We start from the raw sequence: 21,163 nt of genomic DNA, 5'->3' as shown, positions 1-21,163 counted from the left end.
GTCCAGTTAACTTTAAAACTCACCTTTCAAGCAATTTTTGCAGACGTCGACATATCCGAATAAAGCGACAGGTCTGAATAACAAAATGAATGCTCCAAAAATAAATTTTCCAAAAAGTCAACAAGCAAGAACAACAACACACCACACAAACAAACCTAAAATACTCCAGTCTTGTCCATTACATTGGCTCCCTTCCTACCTTCCGCTTTCTCTTCGCACGCTATATTCGTTTAACTTTGTTGCATATTTGTTGTGGCTGGCTGTTATTGTTGCTGGCCGCTTGCTGCAACACAATGTCACGTGTCAATGCAAGGAAAATGAACTTTTGTGCAAAGAAAAGGTGGACGACAACAGAAAGGAAGCTGAACTTTACTTGGGAACTTTGTTGGACGCAGCGATTGCTGTGAACTTTTACTTTTTGCAGCGTTGTTGTTGCTTTTTAAAGGACATGAACGAACATAACACCAAAGAAGGAGACTAAAGATTTGCTGGAAAGCGCACGTGGTAAATATTTGGCAAGCCTGTGCAATTGTAGACGGTACGTGAGGGTCGGAGAGGGTCCAAAGGGACGTGGGCAATGAAATGCACACATGTGTCTGTATCTGTGTTTATGTATGCAATTATATACAGGCTCTGTGTTATGAAGAGGCATTACCACATATTAGAAGCTCAGCTTCAGCGCAATCTTGGCCAGGTCCATTTGTGCTACAACATATGCCAACCTTAACGCTGCCAGTTTTCCATGAGTAAATACAATTTATACACACACACATGCTTATATTCAATTCTAATTCTATAGACGCTATTTTCGGTTTTCTTTGTTTGCAGCACACGTTCATGCGAATTTTTGCCTCAACTTCAATCTGACTTTCTGCAATTCAGCAACATCTTTTTAGAGGCGATTAGCCACCACGTAGCTTTGTGGCTCTAATATTTGTCTGGTCGGCCCTCTCTTTGTCTCTCACACACACGCTCAGCTCGTGCTCTGTCATTTAGCTGCGTCAATGTAGTCTACTAACGGGCGTTTGGCCCAATTTGCAGTAAAACTTCTTCGCTTTCATTTTGCCTTGAATTGCCATGCACACATACACTCACAAACACACACATATATATGTGTATGTTCCGTTGCGGTCATATGTTCGCAGTCATTTGCTCATATCAAAGCTGCTCGCACTGCATTCAACTGCACTTAGGAAGCACGCACGCTGCTAACTCTCGCAGATAACTGCTGGCAGCTCGCTCGGTGGCACGTGCGTCTGCACTTTTTCACTCGGCCATTGTTTGTGCCATCTAATTAAAGCGAAAGTATGTATTAGCTTAGTTGCAAGTTACCAGTTGCCAGTTGCCGGTTGCAAGTTGGTAGCTGCACGCAGATAATAACCAAAAAATTATGAAGAAAACTTTTATGCAACTTTGCTTGCAATTAATTAGTCCAATTTTCCACAATGTATACGCTTGCCACAACAACAAAAGCAGCAAGGGAGAAAAAAATGTGAAAAATTATTTGAATTTAATTTCGGCAAGTTTTCGAGTTACCTTGAAGTGCTTGCAACAAGAACAGTTATGAAATTAAGATAAGATTTGAAAGTGCGCAGAGTTGCATTTTTGAGGAGGAATATGTTACTGCTTCACATAAGAGTATGCTCATGAATTTTCCTTCTGGAAAATGAACGAATTTAATGAAAAGGGTGAAATAAGTGGAACGATGAGTAGAGAAAGTTTAAGAAGTTCCTTTGATATTAAAAGGAGTTTACTAGCATAGCCTTGTAACTAAAAACTAAATATCAAAAATTTTACACAAAATAATAAATGAAAATATTTTAAAATAAGAAAAACAGTTAAACTCGGCTAACTCGAAGCCATAATACCCTACACAAGCAAAAAAGTTTCTACATAAGAAATTGATTTCGATCGTTTCGTTTGTATGGCAGCTATGTGTTATGGTTGCCGGGCGCAACATCTTGGGGGGCGGCAAAACGATCTTCGCTGTTTTTTAATATTCAGAAAAATACTTCAACAAATTTTTTTACAAAATTTATTATAAAAGTTAAAGACTTGTACACTCACAATGTAATAATCTGAATAACAATGAAAAATATTAATTTTTACTCGAATACTATTCAGCCTTTGAATTTGTCTTATATCTTTCTTAAAAATAGTGATAGAACTTAAAGATGCCCTTTTCTAGCTTTGTCTAACGACGTGTCACTCTCACAGTTACCGTATGCTTTGAATGTAACAAATGCTTTTATTTCCCCAAATTTTCAAAAATGGTATTTAAAAACTCCAATTCGGGCAAATATTCCTGCGAATTGCAAAAGTGTACAAGATATAGGGCGAAAATGGGTTTTTCTATTAAATTTTTAATTAGAGTTGCCACTTGCTAGAAAAAAATATTCTACCAAAAACAATCTACCTTGCAAGAAATACTTTTTTTTTGTGTGCAAAGAATTTGCGAAATCTTTAGGCTGAGAAAGAGTTGCCACCTGTCTAAAATTTAAATTTACATCAAAATAAACATAGGTAAAATGGAGTGTATCTTACGTATACATTTTAGAAGACTTCTATATTTAATCAGAGTTGCCACCTTCAATTAAATCGCCAATTTTTTTAACCAGAGTTGCCACTTGCTAAAAAATTATTGTATATAGTATTAAATTTTCTAATCTCAGAATGGGGTATTCCTTAGGCGTGCATTTAAAAACATATTTTAATTAGAATTGCCACTCGCTAGAAAAATATTATACCAATAACTATGTATGTTGTATGAAATATATTCTTATGTGAGCATTTGCAGAGCCCCTGGAATGAGAAAGTTTTGAAGTAGTGAAAACTAGTTTCAAAAATTCAAATTTTATAAATTAGGGTAGCTATAGCACAAGGAAAGCTCTAAGAAAACGATGCATGTCAATGTAAAGAACTACAGAACTGTCATCATAAAGCTTTCCCACTAAAATTTAGTTTTGAAATTTCATAGTAATAAATTACTCTTTGGTGTGTATTGGTTAACAGTATTTGGACTCTGCACCAAGGAAATCAACAGTTGAAAAGTGGTTGGCTAGGTTTGAACGAGATAAAATTAGCACCGAGACGATAAAGACAACGGACGCAATAAAGAGGTCAGCAACGAAAACATCAAAAAAGTCGGCAAAATTAATCGAATTTCCGTAAAGTGAAGTTCTTCGATATAGCTGAGGCTCTGAAGGTGTTTAAGTAACGTGTTGGATATATGTATGTATTATGAATGATTATTTAGTATTCGAAAGCTCTGTAGTTGCCACGTGTGCTCACAATCCATCAAAAACAACAACAAATTGACGATCATGAGGATTATTTGAGGCCGTTCTATCGTTATAAGCCCAAATTTGTGCACTGATATGTGACAACAGACGAAACATGGCTCCATCATTTCACTCCGAAGTCCAATCGATAGTCGGCCGTGATGTAAGTATAGGTACTTTTGTCAATAGCGTTTTTTTTTACAGATCACGCGTGAGTCGCGTCAAGCTGTCATATTAGTTTTGTTCAGTCTTATTTGGTATCTCATCATAGAAAGACTTATGCCTAAACAATGTTTACAAATCGTTAGACTTTATTACGAAAATTCACGTTCTGTAAAGAGTGGAACGCGCGAATCGCTCAACTATTACTACTACTATTCGGAACACCATCACCCATCTTGAGAACCAGAACCAGCATTCATTATTTGTTAATATTCAACCGAACAGACCACGTCCAGCAAGCAGTGAAGAAAATATAGCAGGCGGAGCTGAGTATGTACACGAAGACCGTGAAGAATCGATTCGGTGACGTTGGCCACTCGTACAGCCGTATGGAACGACATGGCGCATTTTAAGTCGAGATTTTAAATTGAAAGTGTACAAAATACAGTTTGTGCAAGAACTAGAGCCGCTCGACCTTGGTCTTTTGAAAAGCTAATAGAAGATCCGCCGTTTTCGAATAAATTTTTTTTTCAGCGATGAGTCCCTTCTCTGACTCAATGGTACAAGCCGCATTTGGAAGAAGAGCAAATTGAAGAGTTTCAAGAGTTACCATTGCATTCAGAATGCATTGGTGTGGTTTGTGGGCCGATGGAATCAGCAGTCCATACTTCTTAAAAAATGAACCATCAATCAATGGATTTATTAAGCAGATAATTTCAAGTTTGGGCCGGATTCTTTCGAAGGATAGCATACACTCCCACTCCCACGAAATCTCGAAATGGATCACCCTACCGGATCACCACTGGTATAATCGTTGTATATCCCTCGAAGTTGTCTAATGCTTAATATACATAAATATATAAACCACGTTTCTAGTTTCGAAAAGCTTTTACCAAAGCTTTAGTAAAGTTTATAAAGTTATATAAGAAGCTTTCATCTTTCATCTCTTTTGAAGCATATTAAACTGTAGAAGGAATTGTCAAAGCTTTGACAAAACCAAAGCAACACTTTTAATCAGCAACTATGTACTCATATATTGGTCAATGTCAGCTATGTCAATGCCTCCTTTAAAATCTTAAATACAATCTTATATAGAATACATATGTACATATGTACATACATGTAGGTATAGTAGTGTAAACAAAAATATATTATACAAGTTGTGTAGAATATGTAAAAGGCATGAGAGTTTGTAGCTGCCGACGCGCTATCGCCGCCTTTTGATAAGCGCTTTGTTGAGCGGCGCGCAAAATAAGCGGGACCCGCTTAACCTCAGCTTTGTATTTGCATATGTGAGTTTATAAATAAACAATGTAATTGCGATTAGAAGCACCAGAGCAGCTTTGGCAGTTCGCTAATAGAATCACAGTGCGAAAACGTAAACATAGCGAATCGCAAAGTTTAAGCGAGCGGTTGGATTCAGCTCAAGCAGCGGAAGAATACAATAAAGTGAATCAGAATTGAAATAAAGTAAAAACTATACATTTAGAAACGGTCAAAAAATAAGTAAATAAAAAACTAAAATTTCGAACCTAACTTTCGATAATTTAAACAATTTTAACCTAAAAAAGTTAACAAAGTTCGTGAATTCAAAAGCCTTGATGAAGGAAAGAAGCAATAATTTTACAAAAGAAAATTGTGAAAATAAAAGCTTATACAAAAATTAGAACGCTTAGAAAGTTTAACTCTGCCTTCGAGTGAACAACCAAAACCCAAAACCACACCTCCAGCTCCAGTTTGGCACTTCAATCAGCAATATGAGGCGCTTAATCGTTTTTGCCTTCCTACTGCTCATTTCACAGTCACCATTGGTAAATACTCAAAGTTCTATACCCACTAAAAGTACAATAAACACATGCTTTCTACTCCATTCCCAGCACTGTAACGCTGCCGCCAGCGGCGACACCCCGACCCAACGACCCAACATTCTATTGCCACACGCCGACATCAAGAGCCGCAAATTCCAAACTCATTTCATTGATGAGCTCAACGCTTTGGTGGACACAGCCGCCGGCGATCATCTTAATGGACTACTGCAGGAACTGCGCGCCAACAAAGACTATGTCGCCTATGTGTCACGCATTGAGTCTGCCGCCAGCGCCACACAACTCATGCCGAAAATCGTCTACCTCAAGCAGCTGCTCGACCTCAAGTTGAACGAGCCGCCGCACAGCGTCGAGAGCTATTACACCGTGCGCAATCTAAACTTCCTCGGCAAATTGAAGCGTCAATTGTTGCAGCTGCAGGAGGAGAGCGCCACAGAGCTGCGTCATCTACGCTGGTACAATTTATGCGGACAATTTTGGTACCGCGACGTCCTGTCGAATGGAACACAAACGGCGGAACACCAAGCCACACCGCGACCACCAGCGGCGACGCACTACTGGGCGAATGTCAAGTTGGCGCCTTTGCGTGCCGAAACTGTAGTCGCCTCAACGACCGCAATGGACGCAACGCCCTTGGCACATATCGAGCTCGAACGTTTCGCACGGCTGTTGTATGCAAATGTGAAGGCGGCCGGCGCGGAGTTAATCGATGATTATTTGTTCACCGTGCGCAAGCTGTTGCAGGAGGTCATTGAAGAAAAGCACATTGCGGCTATGTCATCGACGGAAAATGAGGAGGGGAAGTTGGAGCCATCCACTGCCGACTCGCATACACTGCACGCCAGCAAGTTAAGCAAAGTGTTGACCGAGATCGACACAATACTTGCCATTGATGACTTCTATGCGAAACGCAATCGTTTATACAGTTATCTCGAAAATGACCTCTCCACCGATTACGAGCAATTTAAGAACTCACAATATGCAAACGAAGACTTGGCCGAAATGCTGGCGAAATTGCAGCGCAAAGGCGTCGATCTCTTTGTCACATTCATATTCAGTAATTTTGAGTTCCTCGAGCATTTACACGACACGTGGCGCAAGCTATTGCCACGGCCAACGAACGCGCACGAAACGCCACTGCAGTACGATGCATCATCACAACGCCTCTTCGACGTGCATCGCTTGTATGTGGAGTTTAAGCGCGATTGGGAGAATAGCGAACGCTATAACGCCTATCAGGGCGTGGTGCAGGCCCTCTATGCAGAAACGCGTAACGGCAGTGCGAACATGCACATTTTCGAGTTGCTCAACAATGCATCGGCGAATGTGGGCACAGTCACGCTCAACATGATTAAGGCAAAGTGCGACGAGCTGTAAACGTGTGGGGAGTGGCAGAGTTATGGTTAACAAATAATATTTCTAGTAGTACAAAGGGATTAAATATTTAGATTTTAGTTAAGATTTGTGGAGAATATGTTTTTTATTCCAAATTTTATGAACTTAATGAATTATATTTTTTTTATAGTATCTTAACACTCGATGATCGCATACGATTTTATGATACAGTGGGTATACAATTTAAAAAATAAATGATCAGAGAACACAAAACTCAAAGAATTTTAGTAAGGTATTGTATAATTAACAAAGTGGTACTTGGTTTACCGATTGTTCTGGAATCAGTTTCAAATATAAGGACTAAATAAGTTTCAGCTTTTGAATATCTGAGAGGATCCAATTTGGAGAAGTAAATTATGGAAATAATAACACAATATACTGATTCAACTCAAACTCGAGCAACTAGGATTTTCTTTGTTTTTGGATTCGGATATGATAAAGTTCGAAAACTGAACTTGGCGTGCGTAATTGGATATATCTATTTCCTCCAGTTCTCTGACACATAAGAATATTATAGACACCAGAATAGCTTTGCTTTTATTTCTCTCACTTTTAGACGATGTTTATCAACTGTTATTAAAAGATCGATTTCGTCAGTGAGTTATACCTACACCGGTGATCCCATTTATGTACATACATTTTAGTTATTGACAGGGGCAGTTAGGCCAATCTTGCTTTACGGTGCTTTGCTGCGGTGGAACGCTGCCTGCAAAATCTCGTGCAGGTAACCATTGAACCGAATATAGCGGCTCGCTGCTTTCTCCTTAATGGAAGCACTAAAAACCACTCCAACAGTTACACTATAAAGGTTACTTGACCTGCCATCAATTGATACTGCAGTGAAAAACTCAGGAGCGTAATCAACTGAAATATTGCCGGCATTTGGTGAACTGTCACAGGAATCTTCAGGCACAGCTCGGTAAGCAGAGGATCACTAAATAAAATAGACACCTTATCCTCATGCTTCTTTTAAGAGAGAAGATTTTAAGGCACACTAAAAGAGGGTGGATGGTGCAGGATCACGTGACCTAGCTAGAATACAGCAGTATTTTCAAGAAGAATCCTCTGTGGTCAAAAAAGCTGCTGAGTCGATAGTCAAGTGGCAATTGAACCAATAAACTCACATCGCGTTCGTCGAAAAATGTCCTTAGAAGCAGGGAAGCATTAGATGTAATGCAAAGCGACTCCTTATATTTTGGGTTTCGGGAAACGAAATTGCTGATGAGATTGCCAAAAGTATTAACCGTTTAACTACTAAACCAGTTCAGAAAATACGATTCGCTTAAAACGATACTCAATAAAATTTTACGTAAAGCTGACAGATGGATCATAGTGAGTTGGAATACCGTAGGGATATGCAGGATCGCCAAGATCATATGCAAGGGAGCGGTAAAAAAACACGCCAGCTTCCTACACTTATCACGATTTCCTTAGTTAAATAAGGGTTGACTTCACATCTTATATTAGAAGGAAACTTTTTCCAGTTTCACCTGTAAAATGCCTCCAAGTTAAGCTGAACTGGAAAAGCTGTTTGCTTTCTGTTTTTTTTTAATATTAATAAGGCGAAGAGGCTTCCCTTCACAAACTTTGCGTTTATCTGATATTTTGGAGAACTGCTTTCCCCTATGTTTTGTTAAAGAAAATGGAACTTATTCGAACATTTTCTGGGACAAAATCCAAATAGAATCATCTGAAACGCTATTGACTTGAATCCATAAGGCTGGTTAAAGCGCTGGAAGCTAGAGAGAAATCTGAACATCGAAATATCTCAAAAAACGGCGATAAATCAAGAAGTTAGCACAAAATCGAAATAAATGTAACCCTTTGCTCTCCGCAGACCAAAAGAGTCAAAGGAATACTTAGCTCTCGAAAACTTAGTTAAAGAGAGGGTCTCCAAAAGCTCTTATCTGAGACGCACTATCAATAATTTATTTCTACATACACTCATCCTGTTAATACAAAACGACAGCCACTGAAATAGCCTTGCGCTCCCTTACTCCCTACCTAAAAAAACAGGTGTCAAATTTAATGGTTCCCTTTTCAATAAACGAAAAAGCTTAGCAAATCAATAAGTGGAACCCTAAATGGCACTTAAGTGTTTTTGCACCTACCCCAAAGTAGCCTCGGCAGCCGCAGCCAATTGGCAGACAACGTATGCTTCCCACACCTCCTGGACCATCATCACGATAGACTGGTCAACTAATGAATTACGACGGCTTAAGAGACCAACGAGCTCGGAGCTACTTAGTGCCAGGAGCCGCAAAAAAGTTAAAATTGTCCATATTTTAAAACTCTCACACTCCCAATTTGCTGCTCGACCAGCGGCAAAGTTACGAGACACACACACCCGCACATCCATAAGCACACAAAGCACATCCCAGAGCATGTAAGTGTTCCGGTACACATTTTTGTCGGGCATTTTCACACCGAAGGTGACTTTGGTATTTGACTTGTTTTCCGTTGGCATCAACTCACGCACACACACCCGCACACACGCATACATACTGCTTGTGACCTATGAAAGTGTGCTACGGTGTATCGGATGTCCGTTGACCGCCTCCCGGTCTCGCCTCCAACACCCACTTGTGGGTGAGTATAACCGAGTTATTGTGTTGCGTGTCGTGTTGCTACTAAATAGTGTTGCCAACTTGAGAATAATATATGAGCAAAGTTTAGCGACACTAACAGCTCGCACACACACACACAGGCACACGCAAGCATATTTCAGGCGAGTCACAATGCTGCAGCGGACTAAAATGGGAGCTGAAATGGGACACTTTTTTAAAGTACAACAACAGTTTTGTTGTTGTAACTGAGCTGCGGTTATGTGTGATTTTACTGGGATTGTTGATAGTTAGTTGGACACAAGTGAAATGGCCAATGTAAGTTGGGCGAACAGAGACTGCTGAGCGGAAGTGTAGTCGAAAGGAAGCGGTAGGAAAGGGGAGAGGGGGCCAACGAATGCATACAAAAGTCAAGCCACCAGTGAAATGAGCGGCAAAAAGCTGCGGTTAAGCTTTAATGAATTTTAACTAGCAAAAGTTTTCAACTTTTCTGCCTGCGACAGAACAGAACCAGAAAAAAATATAACAAAAACAGAAACTGTGAATGAAAAGCGCAGAGAAGAAAAATGGGTTAAGAATAATAGAATAGATTTGTGGTGGATTTGCTTTGTGTTTTTACTTTCTAGCCATTTTTTCACAAAGTTGTTATTTAGTTTCTTAAGTGAAGGATTTAAAAGATAAAATAAAATTAGCGTTCTGTTGCTGGAATTACGAAATTAGCGCGAGGTCTGTAGTTTGAAGCAAATTTATATAAACAAAACTTGTTAAGTGAAAAACGGTGTTTTGCTTTTTGATTCAAGTAATTTGCAACTTTCAGAGTTCCGTGAACTATTATGGAAGGCATTGGTATGAGAGAGAATCAGTGAGAGTAACAGAATAATGACTAGATTGAACACCTTTGAACATATTGATTAGTCATTTGATTTCATTAGGGGTTACATGGGTTTCCTCGGCTAAAAACAAGCATTTTTTCATTGTTTCAATCATACACCATTAAAATAGAAATTCTGAAATTAATGGAAAAAAATATTTTAAACGCGGTCATTGCGACGCAATTTCCGGTGACCCCTTGGCAGGATAACTCTTTAAAGGATCATCTTAAGTAAACAAATACGTGCTTTATTTGAAACCTTAACTTAGAACTTGGAAGAAAAAAAAATTGAAAATTTGATTTTTGGCAGAGATTAAAAAAAAAATAATAAAATTTTCAGTGAAATTAACGATTCGCCTAACTTTGCACGAAATATGTCCGTGTTTAGACGTGAAACATGAGAGGAAGTCTTGTTGGATCGTCAGCGTCGATTTCATTAACTTCCGGGAAAAAATAAGAAAATCAACATCGTGTTATAACGCTGGTTATTGATGGTAACGGCAAAAAAAAAGGTACCGCCATAACACAGTCCGACCCAAACAGTAAATTTTTGTAACATACTATGAATAAATGGCAAACCTAAGTGAACGCACTGACAAAATTTTACACAAATCCGTAAACGAAATTACGGCACTCATATAAGTAGACGCTGTATATCGTCAGATAAAATGCAAAACAACGTATCGTCATAACGTTTTTGCTTATGATTCACCACATCATATAGCATCAAATATTCAGCTTCCGCACTGATGTATAGTATGACCAATTCATAACCATTTTATAAGCAATTTATAACTATTTCATAACCAATTTATAACCAAAACTCTAATTTTCGTTCAATATCACCAGTAAACCTATGAAAAGTGATGTTCCGTTATTTTGCATTTTAGGTGGAGATATGTACAACTGGTATTCTAGCAAAAAAATTCACAAATATTTCAATCGCACATAACAGTCGAAACCTCTTATGGAATCTCAACTTATTGTCTCGAAAACTATCTCACGTTAAAGCTTAAATACCGAGATCACGGTCTTTAGAAATAAGTTTATCCTATCTGCTTTCTTTTCTTCTTAAAGTTTATGAGGAGCACAGCTCTTACGATTTTCACTTTTAACTTTATAATTAAAGCATTTTGTTCGTGCCTGTAATACCTAGAAAGCCCTACAGTTTTGTCAATCAAATTTTATTCTTCTCATAAATAACGATCTAGGAAATCCAATCTGAGTATTTGTTCAGAAAACATCTGGAGTTTCTCAAAGACTTTGTTCGCAGAGGGTTCCGTATCAACTCCTCAAGTACTCAAATGCTACGATCCGCTTAATTTGAGACTATGAGGTTTCACTGAACTTGAGCAATACCAAAAGTTTCGTTAGGATCTGGAAGGGCCTCCCCGAGCCCTATCAATTGAAGTTTCAGACAAGGCGACTTCCTATCGTGCGACTTCTTCAATCTACTCCTGGAAAAGAAGGTCACAATACCTTCAATCCTCAAACGTATTACAGTTTTTGAGAGCGTTAAATCATTGCTAAGTATTATAAAAGCTATGGGAAGCGTCCACAGGTGTTTTGCATTATAACCGATACCTTGCTACCTACAAACTGTTTTAGCTTTCAATTATGGCTTGTATTCTGAGCTCCAAATTGGATCATCTGAGTTAGTGTAGAGCAGTTCTTCGGATAAGTTGGGACCTGGAGTCTTTCAGGAACATTTGTAAAAGTATAAGATGAGAGCCTCTCAAATTTACTAAACTGTGTAACTATCGTTGTATACAAGTATCATGAAGCAAAGCTAAAAATCTTGACGGACCCAAGTTATCAAAGTTGTGTGCAAGTGAGTGAGGTGGAAATATCCATGTACTTTCTTCACCATTGTCCAGTCACCTTCGGCAAAACAGGAGACTTAGCAAAACTGGCATTAGCCGTCTTAAAAAATGTGTGATAGTTAACCTATCCAATGTAGCGTAGTTTCTATACATCAGTATCATTTTCACACCTACCAGTTGTTCGATAAGAGAGGGCGTTGCTACTAGCCCAACATTTTTTTTTGTTCTGTTAGTACACTCTTCATATAAACGTATGTGAAGTTTCATTTCAATCTGTCCATTCATTCTTTGTTTACAAACCATTTAGTATCGCCGTGTCACAGTATTTTTTTTTAAATATCGTGCAGTGATAAAAGTCTTATTTTTGGTAGGTGTAACACCAAAAGAAATTCACGAATGAATGTTAAAAGTGTATATTGATCACCTACAATTAGAAGAGTAGAAAGATGGGTTGCTGAATTTAGACGTGGTCGTACAAGCCTTGAAGATGATCCACGTGAAGGAGTGTGATCCATATTTGAAGTGAAATTTTGGGTTTTAGAAGGCTGTGTGCCCACTGGGTGCCGCTTTCGCTGACAATGGAACAAAAACATATTCGAATGCGAATTTCTCACCAATATTTGGAGCGTTTTAAAAAGGATGAAGTGGATTTTGTGCATCGATTCATCACTACGGATGAGACTAGAGTCAATCACCATGATCCTGAATCAAAGAGTGATGTGAATCTGGTTGTTCGTCTTCGAAACGAGTTCGTGTCCGAAAATCGGCCAAGAAAATAAGGTATCAGTTTTGTGGGATGCGAGAGGAGTTTTGCTTGTAGATTACTTGCAAACTGGTAAAACAATTAATTCTGAATATTATTGCAATCTTTTGGACTAGTTGAAGGAAAAAATTCTTGAAAAAAGAACCGGTTTGCAGAAGAAAAAAATTGGTTTTCATCAGGACAATGCACCGTGTCACAAGAGCATTTTGACAATGGCTAAAATCCTTGAATAAAAGTTCGAATTGTTGGAGCATCTACCGTATTCACCAGATTTGGCCCCCAGCGACTTCCCTTTGTTTCCAGAACTCAAAAAATGTATGCGTGGCAAGCCTTTTTCATGAAATGATGAGATCATAACGCCTGCTGAAGCGTATTTTGCAGAACTTCCGTAGCGTATTTTGAGACTTCAGGGATGGGATCCACAGATTGGTAGATCGTTGGAGCAAGTGTATTAATTGTCAGGGAGATTACACTGAATAATAAAGTATATTTTGATTCATAAAATTGTGTTTTTCTTATCAAACGACAAAGGTTATGAACAACCTGGTAACTTAGCTGCTGATCAGAAAACCTACATAGATAGTAGACTCTGCAAATTGTACAGTTCATGGCTAGGCGATTCCATATTTATTGTCTTTGAGTTTCTGTCGACCTTCAATACTGTTTTCAGCTTAAATAGTCAATGAAAATACTCCATTAAATGGTGTTAATTGGCGGTTACTGCATTTGAAATGAAAAGAGAACGGCTCGAATTATCTCTTTAACCACCTTAAAAAGTATTCTCTTTTCACTTCTTTCATTAAATGCATAGGAATATTGCTGCACTTCATAGTTCCAAATTTATTATTAGCGCTGGCCTCCAACTCTCCCAACTAAGCAGTTACGCACGCCACACGGTACGCAGGTTCATTGCACTGGATCGCAGCGTCAGCAAGCGGGAGTGTTGCAAATCCCTAGAAATTGCCACGGCATTTACACCATGACATTATAAATCACACACGCACACATACTTGCACACGCACTTAACAACACGCACACTTATACATGTATGTATGCCCCAAATGGCAGCTTTCTTTGGCACACACATACTAAGTGTACAAAGTATACAAAAATAGCAACAGACAGTTGGATCGGTTTGGAACATCTGCTCTGCGCCAGCAACAAAAGCAGCTGCAGAGCACCCGCCACACAGGATAAATCACGTAAAAAATCAAACAATACAATTTAGCAAACGCGCACACACACACACAGACGTAAGCGCAATGCTGCACAAAGCTGATAAATTTAGCCATTGCCAATGCAATGTGTGCGCAGCAGCAACAACAGAGGCCAACAAATGGAATGCATTGCAATCTGTGCATTGAGCGCCGGATATATCCACTTACTTCGACCTCATCGAGAATAAAGCGCCGTATCGTAACGAAGTCATTGTGTGCTTGGCGCGCGCGCCTTTGTATATGTGTATGTGTGCGTGCGCTTGTGTGAGTGGAGGGCGCTTGCAACTCTATTTAGTTTCGCTTGTGACATTTATTGGATTCCAGCTGGCTTTTTGGCTTTCTGCCGCCGCTCTGCGCATCCCCAGCGCTGCGGCCAACACCAAGCGGCAAACGCCGAGTACCGAGCACCGAGCTATTTCGGTCTAATATCAACTATATGACTATATGACTTCTTTGGCGGATTGCGGCCGGCAAAAGTGGTGTGCTGCGATAGGACTTGTCTCTGCTTATTAGTTTAGTTATCCCCATGACAATCGCTTGCGGCATGCGACAACCACACACACACACACATGCAATCATTGAGCGACATGTTGCTGCTTTATAAATTCGTATATGTTTATATTTGTGTATGCGCATGAGTGTGTGTGTGTTTGCTGAGCGCTTTTATATTTTGTGTTGGCGTTTTATGGATTTTTTGTCGAATTTTCCAATCTATTTCATGGTCCGCCTTTATCTTTGTGGCATGCTGTCTGCCATTGTGCGGCATGTGGCATATGCCACTTAAGTGCCGCCGACTCCGTTGCGATTTGACATCTTTGCTTGTGGCAGCATGGCAATACAAATGTTGCATATGCAGATTTTATTTGTTCGCTTGTGTTCTATCACATGTGTGTGCGCTTAATTTAAAAATGGAGTGGGAGGGTTTGTATTTGAAATTAAAACCATATCGCCTGCTTTGACGATCTCATTACTTTTCCAATTTACGTCGGCTGTTTTTGCAGTTCACATCTAGTTTTCCTCGCCTCTACTCGACTTTTGAAAGCAGCAGGAGCAGGAAAAGTTTTGCTATCAGACCGGGCTAGTCGGCGCTACATTGCTTTTAAAACTAATGCACCCGAGAAAATAAATGGTATGGATCTCTAAGCAGTCATGCATCCAAAACTTAAACTTCGCTCAGAATGATTTGTCATAGTTTATCTATACCAATCTTAAGGAGACTCAGTACATCCACTGACTTGACTCGGAATCAATAAAACTTCGATTAAAATAGACGGACATACGGACCCAAGTGTATCCAAAGAAAAACATACAAGATATTAGATAAATAGATAATTAAATAAATGAGGATTGTACCGCGATCTAAGGTCTATTGTGCTCTCTTCTAAGTCACAGCGACTCACTTACCGTCAGCATATTGCTAAACTCCAATATACTGCTAGGTGCTATTGAGGCGTTGTGGTCCCTATTTGGAAACATGGATCCAAGGGTCTTTATCTTGCGACTGTTGTGCAGTCAATTAGAATGTGGTTCTAGAGTTCCAGGCTGCATGTCGCACAAATGGCAGTTTTGCACAAGAAGCTATGTCCATGTTATATATTATACATTTGTGTTTCTTGAGCTTGCAATGGCCAGCGTAGAAAGCGACAAGTTGCCTGAGTTTTTCCTTTGATAAGTTGATTACATATTCAAAACAACTAAGATTGTGACCACGCATTAATAACTTGGCATGGCGCATGCCTTGTAGTTGTTGCCAATACCTCTCCCTGCCCACTACTTCATTCTTGCGGAGCAGTTCCTTTATGTTATGAAGGGTTGATGGATGCAGTGGAGCGGCCCAGCTCATCAGCCAGCTCATTCCCGGCTATACCCTTGTGACCGGACAAATAGGTATGGTGAACTTGGAGCGGTTCCTGCGACTCCTGCTCCAATTCCTCCCTTCGACATTTTCTAGCCGTCGGTGTAGCCCGTGATTGTACTAAACATTAGCAGGAGCTAGAGTGCGCAATAAGTCCATTCAGCCTTACTGCTAAGGGTGACCATGGTCTTTTGAATGTAGTTTACTCTCTTAGTAATAATGTATCTTGGGAGACGAACCAATACTGTTTCTAGCAATATTATAAGATCAAATAACACAATTTTCCACTTACAAAAAATTTTTTGCAGATTATTAAAGGTGAATTTTTTTTGCGTTGTGTGACATACTTTAACAAAAAAAAAGAATTTTGACGAAATATTTATATCACTGGGTATGCGTCTGGTCCCCTCCCTAATGAACCGCTAATTTTCAAAATCGGTGATATTTCGAAATTTTCTTGGACCACTTGACGTGGTTTGACCCAGCTACTTCTGCTGAAAAACAATACAGTGGTTCAGTAGCTTACAGCTATGCTAGACAAAGAACTCTTTATATAATACCCTCCTTCCTAGCTACGACCCATCCACGAAAAAATCTCTCTGCGCTTCTTTTTCAGCGATCCCTCCCCACCTATGTGAACAGAGAAAAGGCGCCACGAATAGTGAGTCCATATTTGAACCCCTTCATACAATCAGTTTCCTTGAGTCTTAGATCACACTTTACAGAAATACACTTGTCGGTAAAATCCACGAGTGCTATACCTCAAATGCTATTGTTGATATAGTTCGCAGTGCACCGGAGATGAAGATGAGAGCCGCTTTCTGGTTTCCGAGTAGTCTTAAAAATCGCTCCAACAAAAAACGGTGTAAATCAAGCACGATCGAGTGATGATGGCAGAACTAACCGATTATAGGGTAGCTTGCCGAGAAGAATTAGTCTAGTTACTATCAAAGATTTCATGGTACATAAAAGAAATTGAAACTTCTTTAATGCACATATATTTTGTAAGTGAACTTGAGGGATGAAGCGCCAAATTTCCTTTCCTATTTTCTATTTATCCATTTGTTTACTTATACCTAACCTAAAAATCGCTTGTGAGCCAATCGATAGAGTAGCTAATTAGAACTTAAATTCGAGACTGCAGAAAGTCGTGAGTGTGTATGTTTGGTGTAATGGAGACTCTCTATGTGATGTGGTGGCATTAAACAACCGAGACTCTTGCTCATGCCCATACTTCTTTAAGGCTCTTATATGCATGTGTGTGTGTGTGTTCTGTGTTCATTCAGCAAGCTTATTTCGTACAATTGCACGCATTCTCTGCAAGTATGTGTATGTGCGTATGTGTATTTACGTGTAAGGAGACCATCATCTGTAAGCCATGTCGATAATCGCCTGCAAGATCCATCTCTGTCGCTCGCTACGCTGAACTCGCTGCACGCTACATTTGTTGCACTTGCAACCTGCACTGCGCGTCCATGCCACACATGTGCACATACACTACATAAGTGCGCGTGTCGGTGTGTGCGTGTTGTGCTTGCTGTGTGACCCTTTCAGTCTTGCGATGTCTTTCATCGTCGCCGACAAGCAAACAAATGATGTTGCTGCCACTGCTGCCACCGCTGCTGCCGTTATTGCGCCAATTCAACGTGCTGCGATGGCATGACAATACACTCAAGTCACGTCACTTTCCCGGTTGCAGGGCAATTTTTTTAATGTCTCGCATATAGTTACATATATAGTGCAAGATACCATGGACTGGTGGCAGCGACAATTTATGTTGCAACATAAATACAAACGTACAATATTCATAGACAAGACGCGCGTTGTGCGCCAAGAAAGAGAGAAATGGCATCAGCTGTGGAAAAAATGAGCATTGACAAGCGGAGGGGAGGCATGGCTAACGCAGGCACCGAGACAAGCCGTCGAGTAGCAAGTTGTAGTAGACTACGAAAGTGTCAACAGTTCCAAATATATCTATGGATAGGTATTTATATACTCTGAAGTTTAAAGAAGGGTGGTGTGAGAAGCCTAAGGATTTTTGAAAACCAATACTTCAATGATGGCCTCTCCAATCATTCCAAATCTACAGAAATAAGAATTCGTTTTCAGTTATGGGATCTCGGGGTAAAAGCTAGTCTCAAAGTGGCATAGATCTGCGAATCATACTGGAAAAAAGCATGATTTTTCAGTAGAACCTTAAGGATGACCCTTATAAAAATAGTTTAATATATTTTTTGTCAAATCCAGTAATACCAATTTTTTGAGAGATCTATGTGATCTCCCACTACATATCATCCATACTCTTATTTCTCATATACCGCATAGTTTCATAGCAAGAATTGCATGCTTTCATGGAACTGGAGTATTTCGAAACAGACGCAAAAAGCTCATTCGAAAGCATCCTATCGTAAACTGGATGAGTAGTTTGGACAGTTGTTTTTTCAGCACGAGGACTGAATTTAAATATTAAACGTGTCCTTTGTCGGGCTTAAAAATATCGGCTGCGGTAATTAATTGTAGAAAAGTCCTGAAAACCAAATGAAGGATTCCTCATAGTCTTAACAAACTATCAGAACAAATCTTTCGATAAAACATCTTCTAATAAAGGTATAACGACATAAGACTTGAAGCTCTAGAAATCTGTTGTAAGCACTTTCACTAATTTTAGACCAACCCTATCACACATAACCGAGCTAAATTTATCCTTACATCGCCGTACATATGCGTCGAAACTATCATGGTGCTCCTCCTCCGCCGCCGCAAGTCAACCGTGAAGCGTGTAGCTGCGCCAATTCTGCATATGCTGTAGCAGTGTCTTCTAATGCAATTGCAACAGCGCTTTCGGCCAAATGCACAGCCACTTCTCTCCACTCTATTTTCACTATTGCACACTTGACTCTCCCCACTTCTCCAACTTCTTCCTTCTTATTTTGAGTGCATTTGCTTATTTCGCTTTCTTTTTTGGTGAGTATATTTTTATGGCTGTTGGAAAAAGTCTATAACTAGCTAGATAGCTGAGAAAAGCAGGTGTGTGCGAGTAAATTTGTTCTGCTGCTGCTTTTGTCGAGTCTGTTGTGCACTTTCAAGCATGAAAATTTAGTGAAGTCGCGTATAATAAGCAGCACGAAAATAAGTAATGATTATGTAAAAAAATAAAACGGATTCTCAGCTCAGCTAAGTAGCGCTGGCAGGCACTTAGACGTGGAGTCTCCAATTTGTAGTTTGAAAAAAAAGCTTTTTTGGAGAAGCAAGTAACTCATAAAGAGTTGTGTTTCGGTGTAGGGTTACAAGATACTTGAGACAATTTTCGAGTAAGAAAGGCAAGCTTATATTCGCATGAAAGTAATATTGCGATGCCTGGACTGATGCCCAGTTTTTGAGTAGGGATCAGGAGGTGTTTCTTATCTAACAATAGGAAAATTCAGACTCCATGATGAAACATTTGGCAATAAATTAATATTGATCATATACGTTGGAGACCCGCATATGGTTGACCTTACACTGAATTCTTCACGAAAAATGTCGTGACTTATCAACGCTTTGAGAAATATTACGAGGGATAAGAGTAGAATTCAATATAAAAGAAGGATCTGACAATTTCTTCCGCAGTAACATGGACCATCAAAACTAAAATTTAGAATACATTTTACTTATGAAGGGGTCAGTTGTTCTGTAGAAGATTTACCTTACGAAACTACTATGTGCCCATATCAGGCCGTTCATTCAGTGGCCTTTAATGGTCTTCTCTAATCTTGCGAGACTGCAATCCTTTTCTACCCACTAATGACTCGATCAGGCTGGAGAGCACTCCTAAATCAGGAGTTCCTTAGTTCTCTTAACGCCACCAAAGGGGTTATAGGCTACGGTTTCGAAAATGTGTTTCTACAGATCTCACTAAAAAACGCCAGAGCGGATAACGCACTGCATCGAAGAGTTACGGAAAAGAAGAGATGGGACACCCAGCAGATTCTTCAAAGACTAACTGCTCCCAGTGGTACCAGACTCAAGTCTCCAGTCAGACCTTTTAGCTTATGCTACTACCAATTAAGCACCCCACAACTCAATGACTGGTGACATTTGTCGCTTGAACTTCAAATGTCTTTTCAATAGAAGGAATCTCATTCAATGATACGAGTATTATCATTTCAAGCTGGATATTATAGCACTATTTCTGACAAAGACTTTCAAGGCAAGCCAAAACTGCAGACATAATGGATATGGATTTTAGACGCCTCTTACAACGTGGGAATTGGCTGGAACTCAAGGTCGAAACGCTCGATCTGGTGAAGCTTGGACGTAAATGTTAGAGGTGAGCTAGGAATGCCCGAATATTATGTTCAATTTGGACCACTTTAACGTATAGTTGCCTTCCAAGCAAGTTTTTGTAGGGATTTTTTTTCTGAAAGATATTATTGTTCCGGTGCATCCGCAGTCAACTTTTTTAATTGTCTTAAATTATTTCTGACATGAAACTTGATTCTTAAAGAGTTAAATACATTTTCGCTTACTTCTTTTACTCGTGAACACAACTTTCACTTTCGGCAGAAAGTCCAATTCCAGTGAGTTCTTGAAGCAAGTGTTATCGTTTTAGTTTCCTACAGTTTGCTTAAATATTAAACTAATAACAAATTCAATTAAACCACAATCGAAAAAGTTTGCAATACAACCAGAAATGGCAGCCACAAAACCCAACCGCCAAATCAAGCTCTCAAGCTCACAAGCTCCCAAGCACCGAAGAAAACACCAAATTCAGCCACTAAGCACATCAGGGAGCACAATGCAGCTAATATGGAATTCAGCAGGGATCTTCTCCTTTTTCAATGCGCTAACTAAATTAAATGTTTTTAGTAGACTTTAAAATCGGTGTCGAGACCAAGCAAGGACCTCGGCGCAACAAGACGCAACAAAACCACCAAACACCAAACTAATAATGAAGACTGACATCCAGCACAACTGTTGCACCGCTACAAACTTTGTCTGCGAAAATATCAAATGAATGTGCCGGCACAAAAACAAAAACTGGCGGCAGCAACAACAAGAACAGTGCGAGACGAAGTGTAGAGCGTGAAGAAAACAAGAAGAAAGCAGTGCGAAACCTGTAAGAAGCAGCGGAGAAACAATTTACGCAGAAACAACTAAGCGAAGTACAACTATAGCAACAACCACAACCCGCAATGGCACTAAAAACTAGCGCCAAGGGACAACTAAGGAGAGTGTGGCCACTAATAACCAGACAACCAGCCAACCAGCCAGCCAGACAGACAGACACAAAGCAAGCTTACGAATTTCTGCGAGCAGCCAAACACGGCGGCGAACAAAAACAGACATTACAACAACAAAATCGTTAGTATTATACAACAACAGAAGATAAGTGGGTGGCAGGATGGTAAGTAGCGGTGGTAAAAG

At 39.7% G+C, this 21,163-nt stretch overlaps 2 protein-coding genes across 2 annotated transcripts in view; one reads left to right on the top strand and one right to left on the bottom strand.

Moving 5' to 3' along the window:
- LOC120768879 (interference hedgehog) overlaps positions 1-21,163 on the bottom strand; it is a 221,041-nt gene that overhangs the window by 119,706 nt on the left and 80,172 nt on the right. The window lies entirely within an intron of this gene.
- LOC120767582 lies at positions 4,807-6,886 on the top strand. The gene is made up of 2 exons (XM_040093729.1): positions 4,807-5,254; positions 5,321-6,886. The coding sequence occupies exons 1-2, from the start codon at positions 5,201-5,203 to the stop codon at positions 6,644-6,646; spliced, it is 1,380 nt and encodes a 459-aa protein (XP_039949663.1). The 5' UTR covers positions 4,807-5,200; the 3' UTR covers positions 6,647-6,886.

This window comes from Bactrocera tryoni, chromosome 2, assembly GCF_016617805.1.
Source record: "Bactrocera tryoni isolate S06 chromosome 2, CSIRO_BtryS06_freeze2, whole genome shotgun sequence".
NCBI lineage: Eukaryota > Metazoa > Arthropoda > Insecta > Diptera > Tephritidae > Bactrocera > Bactrocera tryoni.
This window is presented reverse-complemented; position numbering and strand designations above follow the sequence as displayed.